The following is a 23,218-nucleotide window of genomic DNA, read 5'->3' on the forward strand; positions in this document are numbered from 1 at the left end:
TATGGCCTAGAAGGTCGTATGTGGTCATAACAAATCGTCCCCGACATGGCCGGGCTTGGTACCGGAACGTACCGGATCTGCATCCGGCAAAGGACCATTAACATCGATAACACTCCCCAAGGCCTTCGGGTGTTATGTGGGGACACATTGCAAGCAGAACATACATTATGTATGTCGGGGTGGATTCTGCATGGGTAATGGTTTCACCTGTTACAGTACCCAGATCGAAGTTGAGCTAGAGTTACGCGCACCTCCCTGGCGAGAGTGCATTCCTCTTTTCCTCTTTTTCTTTAAGAAGTAGATTCGCCGGGCAATTCCCAGCATAGAGGTCGAACGCGTGTTTGTGGATATCACTGAGGAGCTGTTTGTGTTTTTTTTACTTTATACAGCTGTGTTCTCAGGGGCCATATTTCGTCATAATGCTTACGGAGATGACTTCTTAAGCCCCTGGGAGGTGTGGCCTCTTTAATCAGATGTCTGTTGGGTTCTTCAACAGAAACTGTTTGTTCAGCATTTCATTTCACTCCCTAATGGGGAGGACTCTCACCTTATTGTGTAGGTGGTGTTCTGGGAACATATGATAACAGCCTGTACAGCGGTCATGAGAATGATATTTTGACAGGCTTGTATTTTCTTCCAGTGAGTAACCTTTATGCTTGGCGGCCATATCGGAGACGCAAAGCATGTAATCGGCCGGCCAATTTTTTTTGTAAGTGGTAATGAGCGTTTCTTTGCATTTACCCAAAGCGCTGCCGGCAAGAGATTTGAGGATTTTATTACGGCTCTGGATTTTAGGTACAATTGCGGTTGTATGCTCGCCAAAATGTAGATCCTGATCGAACGTTACACATAGTATTTTTGGGTGTAAGACAGTCGGTGGATTAATGCCAACGATGTACATGTCCAATATGGTCTACATTTGCGTTTCCATGTAAATAAGGTCGCCGATGATTTGGTGGGTGACAATGTCAGGTTTCGGGAGGCGAAAACACTGGAGAGATCAGGGAGATATGTAGCTGTGTATTTTATTACAAAGCTCATCGATGTGTGGGCCTGGACCTGTTGCCATTTTTGTGCAGACATCGGCGTAGGATACAATGATGACTCCTTCTAATAGCGAAGGTAGCTTCGATATATAGAAGTTAAACAAAAACGGGGATAGAACAATACCCTGTATTGCCTTGTTTAATTCTTCTGGGTTTAGGTGTAATGTTCCTGAATTGCACCGATGCTTGTGGATCAGACAGCTTTGGAGACTTTGAAGAAGGGAGGACCCTTCCAAAAGTAACCTCCATTTAAGTTTTATGTGATGCATTTATGCTAACATGTGTTTCAATATACTATTTATCTCATGTTATATCACGTTACTTTTATCATTTTATGTCTAAATATGTTATATTATTGTATGCAATGCCATGTAATGTTAATTCATGCTATTTTAAGCTATGCTATGTTCTATTACTATATTAAGTATTTCTATTTCATCTCATTCCATATTATTATGTTTCCATATGCTATTTATATCTTGTTATCTTATGCCATTTTATGATATCATTTGCTAAAATATGATTTGCTATGTTATGTTATATTCAGTGATGTATTTATTGGCGATTTTTCTAAAGTAAGTGGAGCCCTTTTGTGAATAATGTGAAGTGAGGAGGATCCCCTGTGTTCACACTGCCCCACGGAACTGCTAACCACAAAACACGCAATGTTTCATTGCCCCCGTTTTATCAGCTAAATCTTAACGCTAATCACACCATTCACCGAGTATTTGGGGAAGCACTTTCTTCGAGGAATTAAGTTCGCCAAATGTACAGACACATGGATTGTTGGTTGCTGTGGGGGGCAAAGGGATATGAAGTTCTCCGACTCATTCAAGGTATCCCACTTAAAATGCTACACCAATCGGATGATGGTAGAACTACATTTAGGGCTTGAACGTCTCCATTCAGGTCAAAGAACTTACGGCGCATACGCCAGCATTTCCCCGATTTTTTAAAGATCTTCTACAATAACTAAATTCAATCCTATTAAAAATTAATAAGAGTTAATACACGCATTTTAGGGTCTCGTCTCCTCCCTGTGTGAACAGCTTAGGCAGTTTCCGAGGGTTTTATTTTTTCAAGTCGTAATATTGTTTTTCTGGCGTCATATTTTTCGGGTGGGGGAGAGTAATTTGTGTTGTGAGTAAGTGAATTGAGAAATGTTCTCTCCACAACTCATTCATGCACCGCACGTCGGTTACCAGATTACCATTATTGTTACAGCAGGAATTATCCAAGGTATTGAAACTTTCTTTCAAATGTGATCAAGTATATCGCGCATATGAAATAAATAAATAAATTCTTGAAGAGGATCTAGTTGTTGTTGTTGTTGTTGTTGTAGCGATAAGGTTGCTCCCCGAAGGCTTTGGGGAGTGTTATCGATGTGATGGTCCTTTGCCGGATACAGATCCGGTACGCTCCGGTACCACAGCACCATTAAGGTACTAGCCCGACCATCTCGGGAACGATTTATCCCCTCCCTCCCCACCCCAAGTTCCATGAGGAGCTTGGGGTCGCCAGAGCATCGTCTGTTAGTGAAACAGGATTCGCCGCGGATAGGTGAGGTTGACAATTGGGTTTGGAGAAGCTATATATTGCGCTGGCAACCTGAAGGGTTGCGCTACACACCCTTTGAATCTGGTATTTTAGTCGCCTCTTACGACAGGCATCTAGTCAGTCAGTTTGGTCGTTATTTTTGGTCCTGAAACCTGTTTCTAACTTGAAGCAAACGTGATTTCTCATTTATCGGTCATAAATAAAAGATACCCATTACAGAAAAAGATTGGCGGCTTTGAAATTAAGCTGCCATCGGATGTGAGAAATAGGCATGGGAGACCCTTTGGGAAGACGTGGTCTGGCCCCACGATTTTCGGGGAATTTGAAACTACACATATGAACTTTGAGAATTATTTTCAAAATAATCGCACGACTCCCTCTGGATACATTTCAGCTTGCATTACTCATCTACTCGCGATCTTTTTGTGATCAACTCGAGAATATCGCAGAATCATTTCGGAGTTATTTTTCGGATAATTCCAGGAACATTCCTAGACTGTTTCGGGATGATTCTCAGGATTCGTTCAAGATAATTTCAAGATTGCTTCGTCATTGTTTTGGATACATAGTTTTCTTTTACTTCTTCTTCTCTGCCTACCATGGCTCAAGGTCACCATGCATAATTTTGATATCATATGATGAGAGTGATTAATATTCACAGATCATATACTGAGTTGCCTAAAAATATTCCTCCAAAACTGTACTAATGAATATATAGAAATTTAGTCACTACTTAAAATTAGATTTTTGTGCTGACTACAATGTCTAAAAATTATATTTGTGTTAAAAATTGTATTACTTTGCCGCATTCATACAAGCAAGTACATAGTAGTTATAAATAGAAAATTTTATGAAAATATATAGGCAAAACTGCATCGTTGACTTTGAAAAAAATATTTACAAAATCTTAAACAATTTGTGTTAATTAAAATAATTTTTGTTGAAAATTCTAGAAAAAAAAATTTTAAATAATCAAATAAAATTTTTTTTTGCATATTTTGAAAACAATTTCCGCAAATCAAATCGGAACTGCTTGAATGGGTTAATTTTCTTATGTTTGTACGAGCTAAAATCGACCTTTGACGTTCTTCCTTGCACTTGCTGACTTTAACATAGTTGCACTCAAAATAAAATTCAATAAATTTCATTATCTTATTTGTACTATACTTAAGGATTCCGCACATTTTATACAGAACGCACGAATCTGATATGTGCAATGAGGTGTGGGCATATTTATTTAGAAGGACAATGAAAAATACAAATATTTGTGCTTTGCCAATATAAATATTCTTGATTAGTTGACTAGATATGTACTAATAAAATATATACATATTTGTACAGGTTTTTTTTTATATTATGAATAAATACGAATTTACTTACTAAATGTGGGCTTATGCAAATTTAGGTGTAGGTATAGTTAATATTTACCCGAGTACTCAAATATATACTTATGTATGTACATATATGACTGTGTCATATTTTACATTTAATGATATTGAAATGTTTAATAAACAAGTAAGGAAGGCTAAGTTCGAGTGTAACCGAACATTACATACTCAGCTGAGAGCTTTGGAGACAAAATAAGGGTAAATCACCATGTAGGAAAATGAACCAAGGGTAACCATGGAATGTGTTTGTATGACATGGGCATCAAACGGAAGGTACTAAAGAGGATTTTAAAAAGGAATGGGCCAAAGTTCCCACCTATGGGCACCTTTTCGAGAAATCGCTATAAAGGTGGACCAGGGGTGACTCTAGAATGTGTTTGTACGACATGGGTATCAAATTAAAGGTATTAATGAGGGTCTTAAAAGGAAGCGGCCCGTAGTTGTATATGTGACAGCATTTTCGAGATATCGACCAAAATGTGGACCAGGGTGACTCAGGACATCATCTGTCGGGTACCGCTAATTTATTTATATATGTAATACCACGAACAGTATACCGGCCATGATTCCAATGGCTTTTGATTTCGCCCTGCAGAACTTTTTCATTTTCTTCTACTTAATATGGCAAGTGTCACACCCATTTTACAAAGTTATTTCTATAGTTACATTTTGCGTCAAAGAACCAATTCCCATGTTTAATCCCTTTTTTCGTATTTGGTATTGAATTATGGTATTTTTTTAATTTTTCGAAATTTTCGATATAGAACAAGTGGGCGTGTTCATAGTCGGATTTCGCCCATTTTTAATACCAAAATAAAGTGAGTTCAGATAAGAACGATCGATTTTTGCTCAAGTTATCGTGTTAACGGCCGTGCGGAAGGACAGATGGTCGACTGTGTATAAAAACTGGGGGTGGCTTCAAACCAATTTCGCCCATTTTCACAGAAAACAGCCATCGTCTAGAAGATATGCCCTTACCAAATTTCACAGGGATTGGTCAATTTTTGTTAGACTTATGGCATTAAAAGTATTCTAAACAAATTAAATGAAAAACGGCGGAGCCACGCCCATTTTGAAATTTTCTTTTAGTTTTGTATTTTGTTGCAGCATATAATTACTGGAGTTGAATGTTGACATAATTTTCTTATATACTGTAAAAATATTCAATTTTTTGTTAAATTTGACTTTTAAAAAAATTTTTTTTTTAAAAGTGGGCGTGCTCGTAATCCCATTTTGCTAACATATAGTAATAGGAGTAACGGTCCTGCCAAATTTCATCATGATATCCTTAACGACTGCCAAATTACAGCTTGCAAAACTTCTAAATTACTTTCTTTTAAAAGTGGGCGGTGCCACGCCCATTGTCCAAAATTTTTCTAATTTTCTATTTTGCGTCATAAGGTCAACGCACCTACCAAGTTTCATCGCTCTGTCCGTCTTTGGTACTGAACTATTGCACTCTTTCGGTTTTTCGAAATTTTGGATATCGAAAAAGTGTGCCTTATAGTCCGATTTCGTTCATTTTAAATAGCGATCTGAGATGAGTGCCCAGGAACGTACATGCCAAATTTCATTAAGATACCTCTAAATCTACTCAAGTTATCGTGTTTACGGACGTACAGATGGACGGATGGACATGGCTAAATGAAATTCTTTTTTCGTCCAGATCATTTTGATTTATGGAAGTCTTTATCTACCTCGATTAGTTTATGCCGTTACGGGGTACCGTTATGAGAACAAAATTAATATACTCTGTGAGCTCTGCTCAGCTGAGTATAAAAACGAAATTGATTTGTAATCACTTTTTAATTTCTTGTTTACATATTTAAAATTTTTTTTTGTATTTTTTAAAACAGCTATCATTTGCATACTAGATATGTTAATCCCGATTGGTTAGAACCATTTAAAAGATATGACTGATATTGATTGACTTGTTAATTAATATTACTTTTTGGACATAAAATAAAATAAATATAAGGCGTGATAACCTCCGAAGATATTTTAGGCCGAGCTTCTCTTACAATTTGCGTCGTGCTCCTTTTAATTTTTTCTACAAATTGGCGGGACGAGACCTACTTGTTTTATGCCGACTCCATACGGCATCTGCAAGGTAGATGAGTTTTCACTGAGAGCTTTTCATGGCAGAAATACACGCGGAGTGCTTGCCAAAAACTGCGAAGGGCAACCCTGCTTAGACACATTTTCTTCTAATTGAAAAAACTTATTTCTAAATATTTGATGCTGCTTTGCCCGGCGAGTGAACCCAGGATCTCCTGTGTGGTAGGCGGAGCACGATACCATCGCACCATGGCGGCCGCTAATTTTTGGTAATTTCCCGAGAAATATGGGACACACATTTAAATGTGGTAATAAACTAAAAAGAGAGGGTGCAATTATCCCAAAAATTTTATTTTTGCTGTGGAAATACTCTCAAATATCATAAACTTTCTTATCTTTAACATCATATTGGAAATATTTTTCTTATCTTTATTTTTGTTTAGAGTGTACCCCTATTAGCTTTGTTCGTTCTTTCTTGTTTGTGTGTGCTTGTTTCGTTTTAAAGGTTCAAATATTTCGTCAGAGTTGGTGGTTACTTGTTCGTCTATTATTGTACCGTCAAATGTTTTTCGTTTGCATATTTCTATATATTCAAGTAGCTCGCACGTTGAACGCAGCCTTGCAAGTGAAGTACCCTCACTGTCCAATTGTTGTGTGTAAGGGATTATATTGAATGTCTCTGTCTTTCTGTTGAAGTCTCTACTTCTAGTTACCTTTCACTTATTTTTCGTCGTATTTAATTTATTAAAATGTTATGGCATTCCCAGAGGGCTTTCCCTCAGCCTAAGAATAGTTTATTTTTAATTATTTTTTATCTGTATAACCTTAAGTATATTTACTTATGTGACCTGGAATCATGAAAGGAACCTATTGTGCGAAAATACTGCTGTTCACTTTTTGAGTTATTCTTATAGGAAGTTTAACGCTCTTTCTAATGGAACAAACCTCAGTTTTCTATCTTTCTTAGTTTTTTCACAAATCGCATTTAAAGCCAAATCGGACTACAAATACGATTTTTTGAAATATTTCGATCCATGCGCCACCTATCGGAGATTTTTTTCTCATTATTGCATTGTAATCGGGTTCTGAACTATATTTCAAATTTCATGCTTGTAGCTTATCGGGAAGTTGCTTAAATTTTAATTACAAAATTCGTTCACAACGGCCGGCCGCTACACAGAGTCAAACTACGCGTTTTTCTCGAAAACTTGTTTTCGCACAATATGTCCCTTTCATGATTCGAGGTCATATATAGACTATATGTCATTTAAACCGAAGTTTAGTAATTTTGAAAATCTGGATAGTGCCACACCTCTCACTTCATTAGTTCCAGGGAACAGTTTTTTGAATCGATATAGTTCTTAGTCTATTTGATCTAGGCCAGTGAACAGTACCACCCATATCCCACTGGAAACCATTTAAGGACCAATTCGGGATAATTTCGAAACTATTTCGGCACAATTTCGGGATTGTTTCGAAATAATTTCAGGACTTTTTGAGGATAATTTCGAAATTCGTTTTAGACTCATTAGGAATTGTTTTCAGGATAAAATTTCGAACCATTTTTGCGGATATCCCCTTGGTCATTCCGGCATTGTTTTCTGCGATCTTTTCTAAGCTAATTCAGGATAATTTCGAAACTATTTTGGTTTAATTTTGGGATTGTTTCGGAAACTTTTGAAATATTATCGGGAATGTTTAAGTATAATTAAGAACTGTTTTTAGAATAATATCGTACCATTACGGCAATATCCCTGGATCGCTATTGTTTTCATGATTGATTTGGGGGTTTGGGATTATTTTCAAATTATTTTTGAGATTATGTCGGAACTATTACCAACCATGTCGGTATTTTTACTCAATAATTACGGTGTTGTTTTATTATCCGCATTTTCGTATATTTTTTTTTGGGATAATTTAAAAACTATTTCACAATAATTTAAGAACTCTTTTAGAAACTATTTCCGGACAAATGTAGTATTGTTGCAAATTATAATAATGATCAAATTTAGTGCATCTTCCTTCTTCCCTCGATCTGGTTCTATATCTGCCTTCTCTTGGCCCTCTCTCTATCTCTGTTCCTCTCCGCGTCCCTATACCCTTTCAAAGTTTAACTTTACCTCTCTTTCCTCATCCCGATCGATTTAAAACTCCCTCCACCCCTCTCGCTCACTAAACTTGAATACAATTCCTTTCAAAAAGTTCGATCTCTCTCCCAAGTACTACCCATATTAATTTAGACAAATTGCAATTTTTACCATGTTTTTAGATCCAACTTTTAAAATGGTTTGCGTCTGTGGCGAGGCCTCTCACAACCGCAGGAAACTTATAAATAAATAAAAATGAAAAAAACAATGAGGACAGTATAACTATAAATGGCCAACATATTCAAATCTGTTGTTTGTATAACATTTAAGGTAAAATGTGTACTTTTTATTCCTTAGGAAATAATTGACAGTTGACAATTTAATTTGTAAATTGCAACCGCTTCTCTTATTACAAAATTTCCTTGTCATTTATTTAAATTTAGTACTTAGAAATAAACCTACACTAAATATGTACTAAATATTTGTTAAGTGGCCATGTGGTGGGAAGTATGGTATGACAGCAAAGCAGCAGTAGTTTGTTGTCTGGCAGAATGGGCAAACAGTTTTTAATCTAATTTAAATGTTAAACAAACAAATATGTAGACAATTGTAATATAGAACTTAAATCTTACCGAGAAAACTGTTCTATAAAATGAATTCAAATGACACCTAAGTTACATATTCAAACTGGTTCAAACACCTTTGGCAATACTTCTTTATTATGCGCTCTGACGTGACATTAACATTTAAGGTATTCAATGCTAATTAGGAAGAACCAAACACAAAATATCTGATTATAGAAATTTAACAAATGAGTTAATGACAAAACGTCATTGGGAACAGTCCGCCCTAAATGGGTATATGGACCTGATATAGAAAGCAAGCAGCAAAAATCAATCAGTCATGTTTTAGTGTAGCCAAAATCTTCGAAATTATTCGACACGTGCCTGTCTTAAACAAAACCAAGAAATCAAAGTATTTTATATAATAAATGATTTTGAAATTTGAAATTTTACGAGTTATTGTACTCGCGTTTTAAATTTCATTTTAATATTTATTACATTTTAATGATTTGCGCACCAGTATATTTTGTGCAAAATAATTAATATTCCATTAGAAGAAACGAATTTTTTACCATTTTAGATTTTGAATCCAGCTATGAATCACATTTTGCGAATTACCTATAGCAACCACATGCTGCCGTAAAATTGAGAGATGAGTGGGTGCTAGCTATTAAGCTTGAAAATTAGATTGAATCATCAAACAGAAAAAATTTAATATGGATTTATGAAAAAAAAAAACGCACTAGACTGGGTCGGAACCAATTTTTTTCTGTTTAATTTGACATCCGACTTTTAATATAGTGTGGCGAATATTAGCATTTCGGTTCATCACTATGCTGCTACTAAAACAAGTAAGGATGGTTAAGTTCGGGTGTACCCGAACATTACATACTCAGTTGAGAGCTATGGTGAAAACATAAGGGAAAATAACCATGTAGGAAAATGAACCGAGGGAAACCCTGGAATGTGTTGTATGACATGTGTATCAAATGAAAGGCATTAAAGAGTATTTTATGAGGGAGTGAGCCATAGTTCTATAGGTGGACGCCATTTAGGGATATCGCCATAAAGGTGGATCAGGGTTGACTCTAGAATTTGTTTGTACGATATGGGTATCAAATGAAAGGTGTTAATGAGTATTTTAAAAGGGAGTAATCCTTAGTTCCGTAGGTGGACGCCGTTTCGATATATCTCCATAAAGGTGGACCAGGGGTGACCCTAGAATTTGTTTGTACGATATGGGTATCAAACGAAAGGTGTTAATGAGTATTTTAAAAGGGAGTGGGCCTTAGTTCTATAGGTGGACGCCGTCTCGAAATATCGCCATAAAGGTGGACCAGGGGTGACTCTAGAATGTGTTTGTACGATATGGGTATCAAATTTAAGGTATTAATGAGGGGTTTAAAAGTGAGTGGTGGTAGTTGTATAGGTGGTCGCCTTTTCGAGATATCGCCATTAAGGTGGACCAGGGGTGACTCTAGAATACGTTTGTATAATACGGGTATCAAACGAAAGGTGTTAATGAGTATTTTAAAAGGGAGTGGGCCTTAGTTCTATAGGTGGACGCCTTTTCGAGGTATCGCAATAATGGTGGACCAGGGGTGACTCTAGACTTTGTACGATGTGGGTATCAAATGAAAGGTGTTAATGAGCATTTTTAAAAGGGCGTAGGGCTTAGTTCTATAGGTGGACGCCGTTTCGAGATATCGCCATAAAGGTGGACCAGGGGTGACTCTAGAATGTGTTTGTACGATATTGGTATCAAATTAAAGGTATTAATGAGAGCTTTAAAAGGGAGTGGTGGTAGTTGTATATGTGAAGGCGTTTTCCAGATATCAACCAAAATGTGGACCAGGGTGACCCAGAACATCATCTGTTGGATACCGCTAATTTATTTATATATGTAATACCTGCCAAGATTTCAAGGGTTCTTTATTCCGCCCTGCAGAACTTTTTCATTTTCTTCTACTTAATATGGTAAGTGTCAAACCATTTTACAAAGTTTTTTCTAAAGTTATATTTCGCGTCAATAAACCAATCCAATTACCATGTTTCATCCCACTTTTCGTATTTGGTATAGAATTATGTCATTTTTTTCATTTTTCGTAATTTTCGATATCGAAAAAGTGGCCGTGGTCATAGTCGGATTTCGTTCATTTTTTATACCAAGATAAAGTGAGTTCAAGTAAGCACGTGAACTAAGTTCAGTAAAGATATGTCGATTTTTGCTCAAGTTATCATGTTATCGGCCATGCGGAAGGACAGACGGACGACTGTGTATAAAAACAGGGCGTGATTTCGCCCTTTTTCACAGAAAACAGTTAACGTCATAATATCTATTCCCCTACCAAATTTCAAAAGGATTGGTAAATTTTTGTTCGATTTATGGCATTAAAAGTATCCTAGACAAATTAAATGAAAAAGGGCGGAGCCACGCCCATTTTGAAATTGTGTTTTATTCTTGTATTTTGTTGCACCGTATCATTACTGGAGTTGAATGTTGACATAATTTACTTATATACTGTAAAGATATAAAATTTTTTGTTAAAATTTTACTTAAAAAAAAATTTTTTTTTAAAAGTGGGCTTGGTCCTTCTCCGATTTTGCTAATTTTTATTAAGCGTACATATAGTAATAAGAGTAACGTTCCTGCCAAATTTCATCATGATATCTTGAACGACTGCCAAATTACAGCTTGCAAAATTTTAAAATTACCTTCTTTTAAAAGTGGGCGGTGCCACGCCCATTGTCCAAAATTTTACTAGTTTTCTATTCTGTGCCATAAGGTCAATCCATCTACCAAGTTTTATCGTTTTAGCTTTCTTTGGTAATGAATTAACGCACTTTTTCGGTTTTTCGAAATTTTCGATATCGAAAAAGTGGGCGTGGTTATGCTCCGATTTCGTTCATTTTAAATAGCGATCTGAGATGAGTGCTCAGGAACCTACATACCAAATCTCATCAATTTACCTCAAAATTTACTCAAGTTATCGTGTTAACGGACGGACCGACGGACATGGCTCAGTCAAATTTTTTTTCGATCCTGATTATTTTGATATATGGAAGTCTATATTTATCTCGATTCCTTTATACCTGTATAACCAACCGTTATCCAATCAAACTTAATATACTCTGTGAGCTCTGCTCAACTGAGTAGAAAAATGCTCAACAACAATAAAGCAAGCAGCGGCACATATGTGCATGTAAACACCAAACAAGCAGCAAAGAGAATATACTTACATACATGTAGGCAGCAGCTAAGAGCAGAATTTATTACAAGAAGATAAAACGTGAATATCAGATACATACAGGAGAAATAAATACACAGCTGTTCGGGAAGGTTGTTCGTGAAAAGTCTAGACCCTTGGATAGATATTCGAACGAGGCAACAGAGAGTATAAAAGCAGTAAAAACTGAGGAATAATCCATCAGTTTGATTTAAACACGCTATTAGTGAAGTGCACGATAATTACAATTTTGAAGTACTACTGCCGCAGTAGAGTTGTAAATAAAGAATATTTTGCCATACAGAATATTGGAGTTATTCATTCGACACATCATCACATTCAGTAAAGGGGTATACGTGTGTATATCAGTTAAAATAAAGTTAAGTGCCACGTATTCTTGCCACTTGCATATTTTTTTACCCATTTTGTGACTATTTGGGGAATATTTCGGGATGACTTCGCGAATACATCAACATTGTTTTAAAGATTACTTCTAAACTATTTCTTTACAATTTTTGGGCAATTTCCGAATCATTTCGGCACTATTTCTGGAAAATTTCGAGACTATTTTAGAAGTGTAACAAAATCATTTTGGGATTATTTATGTTTGTTACAGGATAACTCTGGGATTACTTTAGGTAAAATTTCCAAAAATTTCTCTTTATTCATTAAAGGGACCATCAAAATTCTTTAAACATTTAAACGTTATTTTTATACCTTTCATGAACATGAAATGGTATATTAACTTTGGTCCGATGTTTGTAACGTTGAGAAATATAGAAGATAGACTCACCATTAAGTATACCGAATTGATCAGGGCGACGAACTGAGTTGATATAGCCATGTCCGTCTGTCCGTCCGTCTGTCTGTTTGAACACAAACTAGTCCCTCAAATTTTGAGATATCTCAATGAAATTTGGCACAAGGATGTATTTTTGTATTATGTTAGACATTTGTCGGAGCCGGTAGGATCGGACCACTATAACATATATCTCCCATACAACGGATCGTTCAGATAGAAAGATTTTTGGCCATTTCTCTCTGAATTTAGAAAGTATAAACGTGAAACTCGGTGATATATATTTTAATATATCATAGAAGATTTTATGAAAAAATCACTTTGATCGGAGCTATATATAGTATATATCCCATACAACCGATCGTTCAGATAGAAGGATTTTTGGCCATTTCTCCCTGAATTTAGAAAGTATAAATCGGTGATATATATTCTAATATATCATAGAAGATTTCCTGTAAAAATCATTTCGATCGGAGCTATATATATAATATATATCCCATACAACCGATCATTCAGATAAGGGGGTTTTTAGCCATTTTTTATTTTATATTTATCTTAAAAATCATTTAGGTATGTACATCTGTTCAATATATATTTCTTATCTTATACATCCGATTATTTGGAGATTACGAACGGGATAAGATTGTTGTTCAGCCCCATTCATGAAAGGCATGAAGTCTTCGGCATAGCCGAAGACAGTCCCGTCCTTACTTGTTTCTTTTCAATTTAAAAAGTTTCAGTGTACATATAATTTTGTATAAATATTGTTATTTGCTCTCCAATATATACAAATTTTTGAATAGACCTCGTGATATTTTACTCATCACTCAATATACAGAAGGGTGAATATTTATTCGGTATTTTTGTGGTGATTATGATTGATGGGAATTTAGTCTAGTCTGGATTATGTATATCGGGATTATCTTATACCCCTCTCTGTGCAGCGAAGAAAGTGTACGTAGTGACCCAACAAAAAGCTCGTGTGAAAGCTGCTAGCACAACAAACATCCGATTATTACTCTACTAAGCTTAGAACACTATTGCTTGCCAGCGACACCGCAGAAACAATTAGTACGTTGGAGAATGTCGCGCCGACTGGGAGCAGCCATTGCATATAGGCCGACTGCGTACAGACGCCTACGTTGTTCGGCCTCACGTTTGTGTCTTCTAACTAGGCGACTTGCTAACCTTTTTCATGTTAACAACACACAAATATTTAAATAGTTTATATGGTTATGATGTAATTTCAAGTTTTAGGAAGCCCACTTGACTAGACGGAAAATCGAAACCTACAGAAACATCTGCGCACATAACAATATATATACGTAAGTACAGTTATATTTGTGTTTAAAAGTCAAAGTTTGACAGGAATGACAAAAATATTTTGGGTTGAATTCGTGTAGGTTGTTGCCCAATGAGGAAATAAATGCAAATATTAAAAGTTACCACTATCAAGTTTATGCACTTATAGAATTGAGTCAATAAAGGCAGCTAGTATTTTTTGAGTATTCAACAATCTTAACACGAGATCTTAATACTCTGATAAAGGTTCCGCTCTAAGGACTACTTTCTACATTATCTATATGGAAATGGCGTTTTACTAAGACTGTTCATAAAACATTAGGTATGCGGAGCTTGAGGTACAAGAAGAACTGGTACCCCTGGTAGAACAATAACATCTAATGTACCGAATTGACTCTCTGAAAGCTTAATTTAGTTACTGTTCTTCTGTTTATTATTATTATGTCCAACCTTTTGCTTTATAGCAAACATATTATTTGCAAATAAAATACAATTAACAATCAATTAGTTTATCGCATGAACTCTGGTGAAAGTGCATTTGAACCATTTTTCAGACGCCTGTGAGTCTTCCTACAACTACAATACTATATTTAAGTATATATCATTAAACCACATCTTAGTTGCTATTGAAGACACCACAGTAATCGGCTTAAGTGATATTCTATTTAAACTTTTTTTTTTCATTTACATATGTACATGCTTTACATTCGTATTGATTCGCATGTACTTTGTTACAGCTTTTAATATCAGCCATCGGCGCCTCCATATTCAAATAAGATTGATGCGAAAGTATTTATTTTCTTATCAACAGAACTCTTTGGAGTTCCAGCCAAAAGGGGATTAGCACATCTATCGATTTAAATAAGTGAGTATTGACATATGTATAAGTAGGTTTAAATTCAAGCTTTACCTAACTATAAGCTTGTAAGGAATGTTAAGTTTTAATACAAATAGAAAAACAAGGCGAATAGAGGCTTTTAAATAAGAAACGAAAAAAGTTAAGAATAATTGAAACTCGATTTGGTAAGAAAAAAGTAAAGCATCGCGGAGCATAACTAAGTTGGTACAAACGTCAATTTGCCTTACGTATGCAGTAGGCAAGTATAAAATTTTCATGCATAGCTACGTATATGTCTACGCATGCGCAATCGTTCTTTAGATTTAGTTACCAAATACGCATAACTGCGTAGCAATTTATGTATGGAGATCTAAAATAGAATCTAGGGTTGTTATTGAAATGAGTTAACTGAAATCGGATTTCCCAGGTTTGCTTTATTGGAGTCCGAGGAGGAGGTTATCAATCCATTATGGTGACGTGCAATAGTGTCAACGGAACTAGCGTCAATTGACGCTTTTGAAAGAGAATTAATGTCAGTTTTATATTCAAAAGCGAATTAATTTCAGAAAAACTTTTTCTTTGATTTGACATTAATTCTTTTTGCAAAAGCGAATTAATGTCAAAACTTCTTATGGACACCACCGCCACTTAAATTTGGCCAGCTCAGTGCCAGATTTGTACTAACAACCGCAACGCAAGTCATAGTCTTATTACTCGCAGCTCATTTTTGCGTGTGCGTTTTGTTATTTATAACAAAGCGATAACTTGCCGATAACAGAGCTCGTCTATAACAAACTTTCGTATTCATAACTGAAATTTTCCGAGTCCTGCTAAATGATTCCAAAATAGTACGAAAATGATCCCGAAACAGTAGCTAAAATAAATCCGTATGTATGTTAAAAAATGGCTCCGGAATAATCCCGAAATTTTGTCTAATACAACCCCAAATCGATCTCGAAATAGTAAATAAAACAGTTCCGAAGTGATCTCCAAGTAGTCTCAGAATGATACCAACATTACTACAAAAAAGTGTCGAAATGATTCCAAAATTATCGCCGAATAGTCCATAAATTATCTGAAACTCGTACTGGAAATAGTATCTATATGAGGGAGGTAGTAAGGTTTTTTTGGCATACGTTTTGAGGAATATCAACTATTTGCAGGCTGTTACAACAGGCTAACGCTAAGTTTACATTATATGAATTCTACCAAAATATTAGTTTTATAGAGAAACCTTGGACAATAAATCACACTAAACGATCTCAGTGATAGTGAGAAAACATTTGAAAATAAAAATTAAACCTATCTCACTGAGAAAGCACTTTTTTATTATTGCATATGGGTTTTTAACAGTGAAATGCCGACTTTCCTTTTCTGATTAACCGTTAAATGCAACCACTGATTATAAGGTGAAAAAGTCGCCTTCGAGCTACAGATTTCGGCCTATGATTAGCTATCAAAGAGGGTTAATATAATATTTTCTTGTTCTATAAGCTGCCAACTTCAGTTTCTAGCTAGGCATTGCTATTTCATTTCGATCCACTCTAATGTTGATTATATACTTATCATATATGTTTGTCTACCCGCAAATAAGTCAATTGGGAGTTGGACCAGTTAGCCAATACTTAGGCATTCATCTCATTTCAGCAGCACACAATTGTATGGTATAGTGCAACTTGAACATTTATGGAGCGCTGTTTTTTGGTGCTCGATTGCATGTCAATACATAATTAATTGCCGAAGGAGTTGAATTAAATTCAATATGCCAATGACTTGTAAGCATGCGTTTGCTTTGTCTGCGTAAGTGGCTAAGAAGTATTTTAACAAAATACATATTTATATGTATGTAGTAAATTGTTATGTGAAACTTGTTTAGATCTTACTTAGGCTTGATAATACGCGAGACTTCTCTTGCTATTATTATATTTGTTTATTATTGTTTTTTCTTCTAGTAGATTTATGTATTACCTTGTGTTAACAGTTCTTAATAGTTTTAGTCCCGGTTTTTCAGCAGTTGGTTAAGGTAAGCTTAAACTAAGTTTGCTTAAACTCTAGTCAAATTTAAACTCCAGTTAAACTACTGAGCAGTTTTTCAGTCACAGTTTAAGGCCGCCTTTGGGGTATGCTTTTTTGTGCGGCAACATTGATATCCAACATCATTATTTAATTATTCTTAAACCATATAGTTTTTGAGTTGATATCCAACTTCATTCTCCAATCACCATCCAACCTTTGAGAAATTTTGTAAAATTAAAAGTTTACGAGTTGATCTCCAACGTCATTAATATTTTCCTATTAATATCCTAATTTCGAGAGATCTTGAGAAATGTGCAGTTCTCAAATGAATATTCAACAAGTTTCTCCAGTTGATATTGGATATCGAGTTGAGGTGAAGTTGAAAAAAAATCTCCAAGGTGGTACCACCAAAGCAAATAGCTATTTATTGTGAGAAATAAACACCTAATTGATAGCAGTAATGATGCGTAAGTAATTAAAAATATATTATATAGGCAGCCGCCGTGGTATGATGGTAGCGTGCTCCGCCTACCACACCGAAGATCCTGGGTTCATGCCACGGGCAAAGCAACATCAAAATTTTAGAAACAAGGTTTTTTAATTAGAACCAACTTTTTCTAAGCGGGATTGCCATCGGCAGTGTTTCGCAAGCATTCCGTTTGTATTTCTGCCATGAAAAGCTCTCAGTGAAAACTAATCTGCTTGCAGATGCCGTTCAGAGTCGGTATAAAACAAGTAGGTCCCGTCCCGCCAATTTGTAGGAAAAATTAAAAGGGGCACGACGCAAATTGGAAAAGAAGGTTAACTATAGTTTAACCCAGCCAAATCGACCGCTTAAGCTCAGCTTAAACTTCAGTTAAAGTAGACTGAAAAACTGCAGAATAAGTTTACGCGTAGTTTAACTGACAAACTGAGTTGAACTTGTACTGAAAAACCGGGCCTTAATCTTTTCTACAGTGTTTTTCAAACTGTACATATTTGCATACATTTACTTACAACGCCGAAAAGTATGCAACACTTTATCACTAGCACTTTCGTTCTATTTGAAACTCTTTTATGTTTAACAATTTAAGTATTTATGTAATTGCTCATGTAAAGTTATGTAATTTATATACATACTTATTTATACAAAAACTTTTAACTCACCTGCCCGGAACACTTCACCGCATCCATCACAGCGCGAAGCGAATTGCGCATCATAACAAGTACCGCAGTAGATTTTGTCGGCCTTGGCACCAAATTGTTTGTCAACCAATGACAAATGGCACTTGTGACATAGGAAGCAGGCTTCATGCCAATGCTTATCTTTGTAGGAGAGATCCTGCAAAAATTCGTATTTACATATATTAATCAATAGTTAGAGAGAAAAATAGCTAGTTTTAGATCTATCAATAATGGGTTTAATGTGGATGTTTAATAAGCTCCGGATCGGAATCTGAGCGCTGGTGTCTCGCTCAAGATAATTCAAATGCGAAAGAGGCAGCGAATGAAAAGAACTAGCTGACGATCAAAGCGATAGTATTGTGAGTCTGAATAAAGCACCACCGTTGGCCATACTGAACCGTCGTCCTTCCGCCCACATTCGGGTCACTTCACCAAAAACTTTAGAGGACACAATAATAAAAAATGTCAAAGCAACCGGGTGTGATATAGTTGGCAGTGTGATTGCCAACTACAAGGCGGCCCAGGCTCAAACACCGGTGCAGGTAACATAAGACAGGACATTAAAAATACGGTGTTGCTCAGCAGATATTATTCTACTGTTTTCGTCCGTTTGCCAGCTGTCATTTAAGGTCCATATACAGAATTGGCCGGTCAATAATCACCTCACATAAACTGTTTCCTATAGGAATGCTCATTTTAATCTGACAATATTTTCCCTTCATATTGTCAGACTTACAATTAATCTTCGACATTCTGCAGGCCATACTTAGTTCCACGTCTTCCCTGCAGGGTTCACCATTCTCAAGCCGTTTTTCATCTCAAACAATCTGATTAAAACGTTTACGGATAAAACTTCGAGGGCTGTGCTTCATCCACCCTTTCATTACTACTTTTGCCTATATGATCTGGGACCCAGTTTAGATTCAATGTCTAGATTATGTGCTATGCAAGATTATTTCATCAATGACCGGCTAGATGCAAATTAAAATACTGGTTTCGGACCTTTATCCACCTGAGCCGCTCGAATCATTTTCTCCAGCAGCAGGTTAAAGAAGTCGCAGGATTGTGTGCGACCAGTCTGAAACTTGTCTAGTCCGGTTTCGACAGAAGTCTTCCCGAATAATCATGGCATTGTACATTGGCACTTGGTAGCGAAACTAACAGGAAGTACGCTAGGAATAAAATTTTGGACTCAGGCCAAAATTTGCTAGGCGGTTTGCTGGCTAGAGCAAGTGAGCATCCACCATACGCTAAACCAGAAAGGCTGAGTGAAGAGTTAGTTTAACAGTCGAGGTATATTCAAAAAAGTCGAATAGATGGCTTCAGATTAAGAAGGAATAGGAGAAAAAAGGGATGGGAGAAATAAGAAGAGGAAAAAGAGGAAGATGAAAAGGAGAAAAAGGGAGAACTAAAAATGAGGGGATATGGAGAATTATATAGAGGGAGATAGGAAGAGAGAGATAACGAAAGAGAGAGAGAGCGGAGGTCCATAAGGAAAGTATGAGGGAAGGAAGAACGAGAGGAGAGTGGGGAGAGAGGAGAAGCATTAGCCATGGATACTTCTTGAAATTCGGACTATATGTATAAACCAAGGCAAGGTACGGAGAACTTCTCCCTTAGCCTATATGAAGAAGAATCGCTCTCCTCTGGAAAGGGTGTTGACTAATAATATTTATTTATTATATAATTATGAAAAATTTAGCTACCCTAAATTGACCAAAGTTAAATTGGAGATAAAATGCGTACACTTTACTACCGCAGTTAGTTCTGCAGAAGACTTTAATTCCGGAAGCTCTATGCAAAACTTCGGCGAGTATTTTTACCGACAAAAAGATAATGCTTATTAGAAAGATTTTCTGTCATCTATTACTAAAAGAATACAAAATCCGTGATGAATATTGGAACGATTCTTTGTAACCCTGGTCGAATTCCTTTTGGAGACAATTTGGAGACAAGTTAGTGAAGTTGCACTGAAGATGGCACATAGCCGAAATCAAATTTTACAAGGATCGACGAAAAACACACATACATACATTTTCAGTCCTGTTTGATATTAAACCATACAAAATAATTCCTCAAATGGTCTATGTGATAATTTTGAGAACATAATACAGTAAAACAGGGACTTTTTTCCCATCACACGAGGACTCACGAAATCATTCGCTTAAGGAGGAACACATCATGACATTCAGTAAAATGCGGATGCGTGTCAACTATTGCGATCAAATTTGTAAGGGGATGGAATTGTATCGTATATTCTTGAACCATTTTGGCACTATTTCGGGAATGTTTCGTTAATGTTTCGAACCTCTTCATTATTATTTGCAGGATCATTTCATTTCGGGACCAATTAGGAACAATTTCAGGACCACTTCGGGATTATTATTTTTTATTTTGCTCACCTTGGAATCAATTCCGATGATCTTATTACATTCCTCACACGTATTGGCAAATACATTCTCATAACATTTAATGCAATATGGATGATCATCACGAATGACATAACGTTGACCAGTTAGACTTTCATCGCATTGCCAACAGCAGAAATGGCCAGAATGCCAATCCTTATCCATGGCCTTCGTGTATTCACCACTGAAAATTAACTGAAAAATGGGAATTACTAAGTTTTTAAATTCAAAATTCATTGCACTTGAAAATTAATTTTAAGAAATTTGTTTGCAATGTAAAATGTGTGTGTGTATGCATTTGTAATGCACTTTATATGCATTCGCAAATTTAACTTTTTTTAACGCAAATTTAACAAAAAAATGTTGTTCATGTGTTGATGTGCGTTTGATTTTGTACGACTGATTAAATTTATTTTTGTTAACCTTTGTGTGGGTTTTTTGGTGCATATTTTGAGCAGTGTAATATTTTGTAATATCGCTGTTAGCATATTTTTAGAAAATAGCTTTCTTAAGAACACTTTTTCATGAGTCAAAATTTGTTATAATTTTTTTCCGTTTGAGTGTCATTGTTATATTGTTGTAATATATGTAATTTTGTTTTTGTAAAATACACCTAAAAAAATTTGTTTATTATACCTTTTGCATTAATCATGGAGGAGAGGAGTATTGTGTCATTTTGTTTGTGCAAAATGCATAGCTCGAGTATTTTTGGAAATGCACTAAAATATTTTCCATTTAAATTTTGTTTTGTGTTTTTTGCTTTTGAAAAAAAAAATAATAATAATAATTTCATTAAAAATATATTTTTTCACAATTTTTAACTAAATTTTGAGAGCTTTGTATTGACGTAGGGCAATAAAATAATTAGCTTTGTACGTCTGGAATTGTATTAAATGTCTATGTCTATGGAAATCGTTTTTGCTTTATTTACTCTGTTGTTGTTGCTGTTTTTGTGCACTTGTATAGCTGCATAAGTGGCAAATGAATAAATGTTTGGAAATTATTATACCTTTCACGAACATGAAATGGTAACGTTGAGAAATATAGAAGATAGACTCACCATTAAGTATACCGAATTGATCAGGGCGACGAACTGAGTTGATATAGCCATGTCCGTCTGTCCGTCCGTATGTCTGTTTGAACGCAAACTAGTCCCTCAAATTTTGAGATATCTCAATGAAATTTGGCACAAGGATGTATTTTTGTATTATATTAGACATTTGTCGGATCCGGTAGGATCGGACCACTATAACATATATCTCCCATACAACGGATCGTTCAGATAGTAAGATTTTTGGCCATTTCTCCCTGAATTTAGAAAGTATAAACGTGAAACTCGGTGATATATATTTTAATATATCATAGAAGATTTTATGAAATATCCCATACAACCGATCGTTCAGATAGAAAGATTTTTGGCAATTTCTCCCTTAGTTTCCAATATAAAAACGTTAAACTCGGTGATATATATTCTAATATATCATAGAAGATTTTTTGAAAAAATCACTTTGATCGGAGCTATATATAGTATATATCCCATACAACCGATCATTCAGATAGAAATATTTTTGGCAATGTCTCCCTTAATTTCCAATATAAAAACGTTAAACTTGGTGATATTTATTCCATTATATCATAGAAGATTTCATGAAAAAATCATTTCGATCGGAGCTATATATAATATATATCCCATACAACCGATTGTTCAGATAGAAAGATTTTTGGCCATTTCTCCCTTAATTTAGAAAGTATAAACGTGAAACTCGGTGATATATATTTTAATATATCATAGAAGATTTTCTGAAAAAATCACTTTGATCGGAGCTATATATAGTATATTTCCCATACAACCGATCGTTCAGATAGAAAGATTTTTGGCCATTTCTCCCTTAATTTGCAATATAAAAACGTTAAACTTGGTGATATTTATTCTAATATATCATAGAAGATTTCCTGAAGAAATCACTTTGATCAGAGCTATATGTATATAGTATATACCTATCCATACAACCGATCGTTCAGATAAGGGGGTTTTTGCCATTTTTTTATTTTATATTTATCCTAAAAATCGTTTAGGTATTTACAGCTGTTCACTATATATTTCTTATCTTATACATCCGATTATTTGGGGATTACGAACGGGATAAGATTATTGTTCAGCCCCATTCATGAAAGGTATGAAGTGTTCGGCACAGCCGTAGACAGTCCCGTCCTTACTTGTTTTTTCTTTAAATTTATTTGTAGCTACTATGTATGATATTCATCGAAAACCCATTAATAAATTAGATTTTTCCTTGGGCGCAAAACTTTTTGTTTACATTTCGGAGATGTTTATGTTTAGCTGAAATTTATATGGCACATTTGAGGTTGCTACCCTGCAAGCAAGTTAATCGGCTGTGGCAACAAATTGTTTCTTTATAGCCTGTATACCTTTGAAGCTTATACAAAATTAAAATTTTAGTGGAATATCTGTACGCGCATTGGGCATGCCAACTTTTTCGATTTTTTCGATGCCGAAAGTTTCGGGATTTCGTTATTTCGGTATTTCTTAAAAATCAAGCGTTTAAAAATGTATTCATTTTATTTGGAAAGTTTATTATAACAACAAAATAAGATGCGCGCTATACCATCGAGGAGACTTCGGCCAAGCTTCTCTTCCAATATGCGTGGAGATTACCGACGACGAACGGAAGAGGAAGACAAGTACTGGCCTAGCAGCTAGACGGGGTCTTATTGTCACGAGCTACGACTCGTCAACCACTTTC

The 23,218-nt window shown here is 35.5% G+C and overlaps 1 protein-coding gene across 8 annotated transcripts in view; it reads right to left on the reverse strand.

Moving 5' to 3' along the window:
* The window catches only part of Lmpt (Limpet), a 958,773-nt gene that overhangs the window by 60,527 nt on the left and 875,028 nt on the right, over positions 1–23,218 (reverse strand). For 7 of the 8 annotated variants that reach the window (XM_067787093.1, XM_067787092.1, XM_067787097.1 and 4 more), the window contains 2 exons: positions 20,448–20,648; positions 18,028–18,202 (listed from right to left, as the gene is read on the reverse strand). In XM_067787093.1, the coding sequence (XP_067643194.1) occupies positions 18,028–18,202; positions 20,448–20,648 (376 nt within the window). The remainder of the gene's footprint in view (positions 1–18,027; positions 18,203–20,447; positions 20,649–23,218) is intronic. The other variant, XM_067787098.1, reaches the window with a different exon arrangement.

Source organism: Eurosta solidaginis, chromosome 5 (assembly GCF_040869045.1).
Source record: "Eurosta solidaginis isolate ZX-2024a chromosome 5, ASM4086904v1, whole genome shotgun sequence".
NCBI lineage: Eukaryota > Metazoa > Arthropoda > Insecta > Diptera > Tephritidae > Eurosta > Eurosta solidaginis.